Here is an 11,873-nt window from a genome sequence, read left to right on the forward strand (position 1 = left end):
GAAAGGACAAAGTTAAGAGGGTAAGGAAGAAATACCATTTTTATATTATTTCTCTTTTAAATTGTAGTTTCTTGGACTCTTGACAGCAAGGTTTCTCTCCATTCTCCACCACCTCTCTCTGGGCTCCTGAAATCTGATCTATGTCCCCCCCTCCCCCTCCTCCCCCAGCCTGCCAGAATCCTCAGCCCTCCCCTCTTTGGGTTTCTGCAGACCTACAGCAGATTGTTTATTTTGCTAGACTCAGAGAAAATATGGATGGACCCTTCACTGGCTCAAGATTTACTGCTGAGCTTCAACCAGGCTCCAGTATGATGTGTATCTAGAACAGGGGCCCCTGAAACAGCAAGCTTAGTACCGTTTTCAACACTGACACATTGCAAAGGACAATAGGATTGCCTGCCTGGGTAATAGATGATCACAACAGCTGATACTTCGTGGAATTTCGCACACAGATACTAACCGTGGATATTGAAGACAATGTATCAATGTATTAGACAAAAATTGCCATGGGAGACTAATTTCTTAACAGAAAAACATCTCTCTGTTCAATTTATTGTGAATCTATCTATTTTAAGTGGCTACACATAACATAAAGCTTGATCACAGGTCTGAAGGCAACAAAAGTTTATAATGAATGCAAAGCTCCCAGTATATTGCTCTTCTTCTTCATCTATTCAACACCACTTCAGTACGTGTGCGTTATTGGAGCGCCAATACACTGTGGTTTCACAATGCAGGAAATGGACATATTGTTGTCAAAAATGCTCCTCCCCCGTGAGATGTGAGATACATGACGGCATATTTGCATTTTGACCTATATGTGAGTGTTATAATGCATGGTGGAGCTTCATGGAGGCAATTATGATTTATAAGTAACACATGAGAGAGTGAAGTAAGAGCATTCATTACTCACTTTGGAGGACAGAAAGAGAAAGAGAGCGAGAGAGAGTGATCAAACAGAACAAATCACCACATGAAAGCGAAGGGAGTATCCATAACGTCTCGTCATTTTGGCACTTTTCTCATCTTTAGTGTTGTTCATTCTCAACCAGGCATGGCAGGTAAAGTTTTCAGGTAAACGTATGCCTAATTTTTTTTTTTTCCATCTGATATTTTGATGTTTATGTGTAACATTTTAATATCCTGAGCAGCTGGCTGGGTAATAGAATTTCCTCTTCAGGAAAGATGAACAAAGGGAGGATTGAGGACTAAACAGTAAGAGAAAATGGTATGAATGATTGCGTGGTCATTGAAATGACTCATTTCCCTCACCCCATGTACAATTATCAAATCACTGCTTATCAGTATACCACAGTCTAAATGGCATTTCTCTTTTCCAGAGCCACAAGACAAGAGGTATGTCAGCTTGCCATAAATCCAGAGTTCAAAGCAACCATGAAAACACAAGATGGCCTGCTTTTCTCTTCCTTAAAGGAATTCTGAGAGTTGTTTATATGAATTGAGGTTGTTTGTAGCACTCTGGGAGCGTAAGCCATTCTAAGCAGGAGGAGAGGTTGAGGTTGGAATGTCAGTGAGGGCCACGGACGACAAACTCTGTGGCAGGACTCCAGAAAACGATCCCAGGAGGAGCCAGGCCACTGGAGAGAGTCCACTGGAGTCTGCACTAATGCATGCTCAAACTAATGATGGAGACAAGAAATGTTCATCCACTTATCCTGCTCCCTCGTTTGTAGAGAGTTAGTCAGTCAATCAGTTACAGACTGAGAAAAGGTTGTTGGCCCATAACACATACTTCCCTGTGTACAACAATTTAAACTAAAAGAAAAGCTGCAAATGCTTGTAAATAATGCACTGTTATAATATGCAGTAAGTGATCACATTAGCAAAATATTGACCTTTATATTTGAAAAAATATTGGATGATCTGTAAGATCTATTTCTTCAATAGATCAATGTGATTTTGCCACATACCCAGCAATTTAAGGGACTTAAAGTAAAGGTAAGCTATCAATTCCAGTGTATTATGGTAATTATTAAATGACTTATTTAACACCTTTAAAATCAACTGTACATTTGAAAAGTTTTACATGGAAATTGCATTTTACACTGCTATGATGCTGACACTTCAGATATAAATGACCCATTTCATTTGGTTTCACAGCTTCAGTGGGTCATACTCTGCCTCTGTCCTCTAAGAATCTTCAATAACTTGAGGTTAAAGTTACTTTAAGGAAGTTAAGAAAATATTGCATCTCAATAAGTCACTCTTAGCTGCCATCTACTGGTTATTCTTTTTGTGCTGCTTGTATGGCTTGGATTGCCCTTTGCTGGGGAGAGTGTTCTCTCTGTGGCACACAGGTGCATCGGCTACACATCTAGTCAAGATCAGAGTGGATACACATTACAAAGTAAAACCTAAAGCATGGAGGAGGTCTGGTGAAATGTATAAGCATTAGTTGTATGGAAACAGGAAGGGCTTTAACCCTTCTGTCACAAGGCTGGAGCATTGCATCATTATTCACTTACTGTTCATGCCGAAAAAGAAAGGATGCATGTATAAATTACAAATTTACATTCAAGGCATTAAGAAAGCAGTGAGACATTCACCCCTTATTTTATTATTTTAAAATAAGGGTGTGACTTTATTATTTTATTATTTGTTTTAGCACACTGGGTTTTAAAAGAAGTGAAAAGAATGTATAAAAATCATAATGAAAATACAGAGCCAGAAAAAAAGCCCTGTCTGGGTAAATTAAGCTACTGCAGTATTGTATGTATGAATGTTTTTGTCCAAAAATAAACATAAAGTTAGCAATCTATATCAATGCCAAATGAAAACCAATGCTGCAAGATGAAGTGCAACCATGTACAGCAATGTGCTGTGGCTGTGACCCAATTTTTCACAGCTAAATATTCTATCATCATAATTCAGCATTTCTTTGTCATTTGGGCATTTCATGTTTGGCCCTGAACAGGTTTTCAGAAGTGAGTTGGAGGGAGCATAAGGAGGCCATAACATCACATGATATTGAGTCTTGGCCACAACATACGAACCGGATCCGATGTGGTATAAATCGTGGCTACAAATGACCTTTTAAATGATAAATATCACCAGGGGGGAACCTTAGCTCAGCAAAGCACACTGGTAATGTTTGTTGATGAACATTCAAGGTAAGCTCACTGAAAGCACATGTAAGTTGTTTTGTCAAGAATTTACTTGATATATTATTTTTCACTAAATATTTGTCTTGTGGTTTGCACATTTGCAGAAAGAGGAGCTTAGGTTTTGGGCTCCTCTGTGCAGAAGTCCTGCTCTGTACCTAACTCATGTTTTACTAGCTAACCTGTTATCACAGCTCACTGTCAATTTTGTGAGGTGGAAGCCAACTAAAGTTTTCTAGAAATAACCCATCAACGCTAGGAATTGTGGATTTTTGCAGTTTTCTCTTCATAGAGGTGTTTTTCAAGGAGTACTGTGGAACAGATGACCAAATCTTGCCTGGACGGTTGTGCTTACATTGTATGGGAAAACCTAAGTGTCTTTATAAAGAGTATGTGGGAGATATTCTTAACAATTCTGCATATGCATTGGGGTGTGGCATCTCTCATCCGTGATTAGTCTCATTCATACATTTGCTTAATTAAAAGCTACAGAGAGCGGAGAGACACACGTGGAAGGTTTTGCATTGCATGTTTAGTTTTTACCAACTGCAGCTTTAAATTACCAATATTTATACTAAGCCCCGTGGCCAGCTATGTCACATGTGCACAGAATACAGAAGAAATAATCAATTATGTGGGCTTCACAACACATGGAAGGTCATTGTAAAAAAATGAATGCCCATACATTTTTATTAGAATTATTTGAAATCAGAATGTATTGGCCAAGATATAACCTGTAAGACCCAATCCTATAATCCAATCACGAAAGATGTACATTTCCAAAACATAACATAAAACAAAACCCGTTCGGGGTAACAAGGGATACATTAGTGAGTATTAAAAATCTTTTTAAACCTAGGCCTTTTTTGCAGCAGACATTTTTGGTTCATCATTTGCAGGAAAAGCACAGGTGTTACTAATTACATTAACAAAAGCTCTGTTATATTCAAAGGTCCAAGTAAACCGTGACACTGTGACAGTGAGTCAGCATGCACAACACCAGACCCTGAAGCTGAAGCAGCTAAATGAAATTAAGCCATCATATATTTTATTTACACCTATGGTTTTCCTATTACAGTATGACATGTCAAAATGTCTTCTGTGAAAAAGGCCTTGAGATTTTTCACTAGCATATTTCCAAAACAGAAATAACATCAACAAAAGCAAAAAGTGAGTAGCCTAAATGTGTGACTCTTAAGAAGTTGTTTTTTTAATCTTTTATTTCAGTTGGGCGATCTAAAATTTAGAGATAAACTATTCCAATGTTTAGGGACAAAGATAGTATATAATGTACAAGTTGATATATGTTATATCTTGTCTTCATGTCTTATATAGACCTAAAGCACTTTGAATTACCTTGTTTTTGAAAGGTGCTTTACAAATAGACTTGAATTGCCTGCTACCACATAAACATTCTAAGGCCCCCAATTCCCATACTCAGCATTTCCATTGCTTTTATGTTATTTAATTAATTGCACGAAGGTACATATTCCAAAATAAAGTGGTGTTTAATAAAATTACCACAATAGGGGACCAACAGCACATTTTCGGGCCATGGGCCCCCTTAACACGGAAGTGCTCAGGCAATCTCCCCTTTCGACATACCTTGTTAAACGTTCAATAAAGTAAGAAAAATGTTGGAGAGCAAAGCACAGTATAATCTAGTTTGGGGACAGTTTTCACATGCACAACAGTCGGTTTGCAGACGCGTAGGCTGGAAGAACCCTTAACCAGCTAACCACCCAGCGCTCCTCCGAGCTCCGCGCTGATTGGCCAGTATCGAGTAAAGGCGGAAGTCTACAGAGCAGGGGATTCCCCGAGGGAAGTTCCCAACTCAAGTAGGCTATGTAAAACATACAGAGCCATATCCTCTCCTGCGCTTCGTAACTTTGCATCTGAAGATTAGGCGACGAAGCTGCGGTGGTGTCAAAACAAAAAATTCGGCTCTAACATTTACTCGAATGAAGGTAAGAGGACACTCAGTCACTGGCGGCGAGGGTAACTGACCTGTGGAGTTGTTGCTCGGTCGCTTTATCCACCACCGGTTGAATGAGCCACTGCTAACCGGTCAGTTACGGTTTAAAGAATACGGAACTTTGCGGATTAGGTTTTGAATGACACTTTTAAAGCGCTCCACTGTTGTGTGTCGGCGAGCTCCAACGTTAGTGTGTCTCTCCCTTTCTAACGCAGCCTGTAGGCTTTGCTGTGGATTCATCCAGGAGCCCTCAGTGTGTAGTGTCACTGACAGGTAGTGCGTTACTATGACATTTATAATGAAGATTGATAAATAATTGACGAGCAGCACTGGGTGAAACTGACACCAGCCTATTTTTTGTTTTGCATCATCTCAACGCGTCCATGTTAACTATTACAACAGTAAGTATGGTGCTGCAATTGTTCCCACATTGCTCAGAAGTTGTTTGATACTCCGTGCTGATACTGGACCTGAAAATAATTTTTTTTTAGGATTGGTTAGGTCAGTGGTCTTATAAGAGTTATGCAAGAAATTGCAAATGCATTGAGTAATTGTATTTATTTGTCATTACCTTTTCAATGCCTCAGCTGCTGATTAAAAAAAAATCAGCCTACAGCACATTATTTCTCAGAACTAGAACAAGGCATCGATTGTTGAATACAATTTTGCTTTTGCATGTAAGATGATATATTCCACCGGAACTGCCAGTATTGTTTGGCAATAAATACAGATTAGGAAGTGTGTTTTCTCAGTTTTGTCATTGCAGCAGTAGCTTACTTAAATCAACCAAATCATTTCACACCACTTTAAATAGTTACTGACCTTCTTTTTATTAGTTTTTTAAGACAAATGGACTGTTGTGTGTGTTGGGAAACATTATAAAACAAGCAAAAAGGGGCACTATCGCCATGCTTTTTTCACTAGTCAAATAAAGTGCTGTCTTTGCCAGTGTGTGTCTTTGGAGTGGATCAAAACATTTGGGGATTTCACTCACAGGGCTCATGTCTGCTGTGTCAGTGATGATTGTGGAGCACACGGCATGGAAAGGAACATCGGAGACCAGCTCAACAAAGCTTTTGAAGCTTATCGCCAGGTCTCCATTGAAAAGGACAATGCTAAAAAGGAGCTGCAGCAAATGGTAAGGATATGAGGAGAGCAACTTTTGCAAAGTTTGCATGAAATGAGCCAAACGTTGTAGCACAAAACAGTAAGTCACATAGTAGCTTGCATTGCCGGTTTCACGAGAAATGTTTTTTAACTAATATACTGAAAGCGTGGTTTTTCTTTATAGTTTTGTTAACAGTCAAACAGCAAGAGGTCTTGTTTTTTTAACATGATTTTTAGTTTTACATGTGACACATATAGGCATAACGTAAGACTGCAAATAATGGTGTTTACAAAATTAACAGAGACCTAATTTTTCACAGACTGAATATTATGAGCGATACACTCAAAAACTTCAAAAGCAGATAGAGGACCAGCAGCAGTTGATTTCAAAACTTGAAGCTAAGTTATCGGCAACAAGGCAACCATCAGGTTAGTGAGACGTGCCAGATCATCTCTCTGCTTGTGTGTCGCCACCATAATGTACTCTTGCATTGCATTGCATTCTGGGCATTGAAATTGACAACATATTGTAATGGATTTTGTAATGTGTCTGTTTCATCCAGCATTGCCTCCTGTATAAACTGTTAATTTTCACTGTTTTGGATTCTAAGGAGAGATGAAATGTGAGCCTTGCAACCATCTCCTTGATGGGGCCAGCGCTTATAGGAAAATACAGTACCTGGTATGTTCGCTACAGCTACACTATGTGAAAACTGCAATATGATGGCCCCATCCTCTTCATACTCACACATGAAATTCCGCATAAGCAAACATACAGCTTCCTCTTACATACAAAAAACACAAGCTGATAGTACTGCCTGATGTTGTAGCACTTGTGTAAACAAGGATGTTAAAGGGACACTGATTGAAAATGAACAGATCATTATGTGATTGACCCTGTCAGACAAGTTCTGAGCACTGTCTTTGTGAGTGAGTGTAAGATCTCACCATCATCCATTTAAGAATTTTTATTTCTCAGTCAGCCTGCAAATGCAATTATTTATTCAGTGTTTCAAACCCTTGTTTACACAGCACTAAAGCAGTTTGCAGATAATTACATGATATTTATGAGAAGTGATCTCCTTGTCATTTGCTCAGAAGGGGATGTCCATAGGTTTTCATCGTTTTGTCATGCTTGCATTCATTTGTTGTCCAAAGATTCAAGCATTAGAGGAGACATAAGATGTTACATTGCTGCTGTGTATAGTATCCACCCTTTCTATTTTATGCCACACAAGGTGTAGCCACCTTTCTTCACCAGATGGTGCTAGAGGATAGTATCACTGCACAGATCAGCGGCTTGAGCGTTGCTGTTTATTATTTAGCAGGGCCTGGAAATATTGTTCACCAGTGAATATACATTTGTGATGAAAAATAAAACACCAGATGTATTTTCTATATGCTCTTGGATTAATTGTTGCTAATAAATAATATAAATGTAATGTGTCTTTTTTTTCCCAGGAGAATATGGGCAGTGTTGCTCCTCTTATTCCAGTCAGCAGCAGCGTTGACTAGTATGTGTCTCTCCTTGTACAAAGACTATATGTGTGTGTGTGTGTGTGTGTGTATTTCTTTTCTCACTCTTCATTTATTTGTTTGTCAGTCAGGACATGCTGGATGCATTTGAAGCAATTCAAGGGAAATTCCGGCAGATTAGGTCTCTAACCAGAAGACAGAAAGATCACCTAAAAAGATTCCATGCTGGAAATGAAACATCAAATGGTAATATGGTAAAATATTACCTACCATTTTTTAATGCCTGAACTTAAATCCACTTGTTTTCTTTCCTCACTTACTTGTGTTGAATTGAAATAGGTTTGTCTCTGTCATAACAGCTTATGGGTTTACTAGCTTTTGCATTGTTCTATAAGATAATTTGATACCTTAAAGCTAGGGTAGGCAATTTATTTTAATTAATTCTCTTTACCTCCCGACAGCAATCAATATATCAAATGCTCTAACACAAAAATGACGCAGGACTGTAATAAGGCCTACCTGTCTACCTACCTGCTCGCACCCTGCCTGCCCTACCTTTAACTACTTGAATGCCTCATTGCCCTTTCAAACCACGGCTGGCCACCTCTGTGCATAGCATGGATATACACATTTATAATTCCACTGACAAATGCATGATGCTGGCTCTGGATATTAGCTGTATAACCAATAATATTAGCACAATTATTCATATTTAGTATATGAATAATTGTGTTAATACAATGTCTGATAAATATGTTCTCCTGTTATATACGTATTGAAAAGACCTAAATTATATTTGAAAGTGTCCAACTTCTCAAATCATTGCCAAGCTCAAACGTCCTTAAAGCCAGCGCTGGAATACATCAACATGTTGCGTGAGACAAGTGTGTAAAATTGCATGTTTTTCTGCCGTCTGACAGATCAGCGGTTCTCCATGCCCATCCAGTGCACAGACCGTACAGAAGAGGCAGAGACACCCTTTTCCTCAGCGCTAAGGTCAGCAGTGGATATCCCACTCCCGCCCACGTCTCTGGCATCCCGTGGTGCCAGCCCCGAGGACAGGGACTTAGTAGACTCTTTTACCAAACTCAGTGTCAAATTCCCGCCCTCTGCGGACAGTGAATATGACTTCCTGAACAGTGCTCCAGAGGGACACATTGGTCTGACCATGCCCATGAAGCAGCCTCTCATTACTGTCCCCTCCACACTGGCAGAGGAGGAGCCCGTGGAACTGCCCATGCCTTTTGTTTACCCTACATCCCCCTCCCACTCAACATCACCCTCGCTCTCCCAGGAGAGTGTGCGGGGACCCCAGCAGGTGAGAATCACAGGAGAAGGTCTGAGAAAACTAGTAGCAAATTATCAGTTTCTGATTGGTCTTTGCTAATGGTGGAGTGAAACGGTGTGAAGTCCAAAAAAAAAAATCCCCTTGGCTTAATTTGAAACGTATTACTGTGTAATGTGTGCTGAATCTTTTTTTACTTAAGCATGGATGCTCTGGTTATATTTGGCATCTTTGCTGGAAAGTGTGAGCCAGATGGAAGCACATTACAGTGTCTGAATCTGATGAAACAAGTATGATGGTTAAGTTGGATTTTATTTGCTGATGTGTATAAATGCCTAATAAAAATATTGTGAATGATATGCGGTAAGATCTAAAAGTTGGTCCAGTTTTTTATAATATGATTCTTTTGCCTGGATTACATCAACGTGGGCATTTATTATAGGCAAGACTGTTTTGATAGTTTGGATGAACACATAAATAGTAAGATGATTAAACACTCGGTAGATAGAGGACATAATTCTTAAAGCAACAGATACTTCAACGTGAAGGCCAAGTGGTCCAGCCTGCTTTAATAGAGTGAGTGTAAGGATTGTTTAGAGCATGAATAATATATTGTTTTCTTTGGTTCATCCTGCTCTGCAGCCTCTCTGGAGCCCTGAGCTGTCTGATGCAGTTGACGCGGGGACAGAGCTGGCGGCGCCTCAGAGCAGCAGTCCTGATAAGTGTGCTTTCTGCCACGCTGTGGTTCCTCAGGACCGAATGAACAGCCACCTCTACTCGCATTGCTGGCCTAAGAATGAATCCGACAATTGACAGTGGAAGCAGAGACTGACGGGCCAAGGCCGCAACTACTCCAAGACTTACTGTATTCATGGTGTAGTCCTGCATGCCATGAATTATATGCGCTATACTGGATTTGAAATGACACTGCAATAAGACTTGAACCCATTTATTTAATTTGAAGAATTGAATGGTACACTTTCATGCCTATTATATTTTTCTAATATCACGCTGAGATTTTACCTACTAAGTGACGATGATGCATCATATGGTATATATTAGCAAATAAAGCCGACATTTACTCTTGCAAGATTTTTTAAATCATTTGAAATCGTTTTAAACATGCAAATGAAAAGGAAAAGGTTGGAATACTGTATGTATCCATACATACATACATATATACATAAATACATACATAAGGTGGTCAAGATGTGTATTTATTAACTTTATTTAACATAGTTATACAGTTTTATTTTAAAGCATCATTTGTTTTAATAACATGCAACAATTTCCTTTTAGAGAGACATTAAGTCTTAGACAAATGATGAAGATTTGCTCAGTAAACTGATAGTTGCATTAATTTCTGCTGAAATGAGACACCTTTCCTCCTTTTTATGTGTTTATGTTATGTCCAACTTTGGATCATTTTAAAAGTTAGAATGCCATGTGTTCATTAAAATTCTCCACACAGATGGCAACACATAACATTAGGCACAAGCTCATTGTTCAATTAGATGCCCAATTATCTTGCTATTTGTGTATTTGTGTAACAGTTTATCTTAGGCAATATTATACTGTACTTATATTAACATTTATTTTAATGGATAAATTTACATGATATGTTTTTATAAAATATAATAAAATGAGACATTCTAGTTACATTATAGATATGAATAATAATGGGAAAATATGATCATTTCACAAAATGTTAAAGAAACTGAACAGTGAAATCCAGGCAATTGTAATTTGGAAATTGGTGATGTTTCAGTCAGTATGATATTTTACAGTATGTACAGTATGTAACATTTAACTAAATCTGAGTATTTTCTTAATAGCAGCATCAGCTTTTGACTTACTTCTACATTATTTATTCACACCTTTGCGAACAATTGCAGTGATTTTCACCATTCAGTGTGATTATGTTTGAGGAAACAGGGACACTTTGTGTTGGAACACGTTGGTTGTGCAGAGAGGACCTTGCAGCTCTTCAGCTATGGGCTGGTAACACTTGTGCTGGGTAGATGAGCTGGTGTGAAGACTGCAAACAGTCATTTTTTTCCCTCTTTACAAGTGTTTGGGTAATATAACTCACTTCTCCTAATCAAATACTGCTTATTAGACTGATTGATTTATCTCAAGCTTAACTGGTACTTGGCGCTGAAGGTTTTACTGTGTTTCATAAATAGCTCAGAAGGGTGTAAAATCTGCGATGTAGTAATGCTATCAACTATTCCCAACTAGTGAGTCATTAGACTAAGATAGAAGAGCGTGACTAAAACACGTCATCTACGTGAGGGAAAAGGGTCATCATACATGTCATCTGGTGTATTTACAAAGGTGAATATTAGATACTCATCTAATATAATGTGCTAAACATAATGCATGTTAATTTTTGAGTGACAGAAATCACATCATTTTATATGTCACATCACATCATGAACACTGAGGGGAGGATGTATTCAGATTTTTTTGGCAAATACACATCCCTAATGATCTTCTCTGGTTAATCTGTGAAGAGTTGAACATTGTGCAGCCTGCATGCTTTTCTCTCTGGGATCATGAACAGCTGCTTGCTCATAATTATGTTGTCATTCATTGTTATTTGGAAGAAGAAACTGGTACTGACAGATAGTTTTTTTTCTGTGTGTATTTCTGTACACCGTATATTTACTCACTTGTGTATACAGTAATATGAACAGTTTGAGAAAACTCCTCTTTACCTCTAAGGCATTGTTATTGCCATCATTTCCAGTAGAATATGAGAGACATGTGCCATTCTTCTCCTTGGGACATTTGCTACCAGAGGCAGTAGATCTGAAATAGATTTAAGAGCCACAAAAATGAAAGAGGACAAAAAAAGGAAAAAGATATGGATTGAGATGGAGAAGTAGCAGGCTGATTACAAGGT

General features: G+C 38.5%; 1 protein-coding gene across 3 annotated transcripts; it reads left to right on the forward strand.

Moving 5' to 3' along the window:
- Positions 1–4,909: 4,909 nt before the first annotated feature.
- On the forward strand, positions 4,910–10,055 carry tank (TRAF family member-associated NFKB activator). Of its 3 annotated transcripts, XM_038720431.1 has the most exons (9): positions 4,910–5,089; positions 5,313–5,370; positions 6,095–6,235; positions 6,525–6,633; positions 6,816–6,886; positions 7,666–7,718; positions 7,808–7,926; positions 8,601–8,998; positions 9,608–10,055. In XM_038720431.1, exons 3-9 carry the CDS (start codon positions 6,137–6,139, stop codon positions 9,776–9,778), a joined length of 1,020 nt encoding a protein of 339 aa, XP_038576359.1. In that variant the 5' UTR covers positions 4,910–5,089; positions 5,313–5,370; positions 6,095–6,136; the 3' UTR covers positions 9,779–10,055. The 3 variants fall into 3 exon arrangements, with proteins under 3 accessions (XP_038576359.1, XP_038576357.1, XP_038576358.1); XM_038720429.1 differs by lacking the exon at positions 5,313–5,370 and having other exon boundaries at positions 4,916–5,089; positions 6,094–6,235; XM_038720430.1 differs by lacking the exon at positions 4,910–5,089 and having other exon boundaries at positions 5,361–5,498; positions 6,094–6,235.
- The last annotated feature ends 1,818 nt before the right edge of the window (positions 10,056–11,873 follow it).

Source organism: Micropterus salmoides, unplaced genomic scaffold (genome assembly GCF_014851395.1).
Source record: "Micropterus salmoides isolate LMB-PRFRI ecotype aquatic unplaced genomic scaffold, ASM1485139v1 Ms_hic_scaffold_15, whole genome shotgun sequence".
NCBI classification, from domain to species: domain Eukaryota; kingdom Metazoa; phylum Chordata; class Actinopteri; order Centrarchiformes; family Centrarchidae; genus Micropterus; species Micropterus salmoides.

What these genes read in the sequence shown, in the direction of transcription:
- tank (XM_038720431.1), top strand. Translation starts at nt 6,137, where the DNA reads ATGGAAAGGAACATCGGAGACCAGCTCAACAAAGCTTTTGAAGCTTAT. An exon ending in GTCAGCAGCAGCGTTGACTA is followed by an intron (nt 7,719 to 7,807) that starts GTATGTGTCTCT and finishes TTTGTTTGTCAG; the next exon opens with TCAGGACATGCTGGATGCAT. An exon ending in GTGTGCGGGGACCCCAGCAG is followed by an intron (nt 8,999 to 9,607) that starts GTGAGAATCACA and finishes CCTGCTCTGCAG; the next exon opens with CCTCTCTGGAGCCCTGAGCT.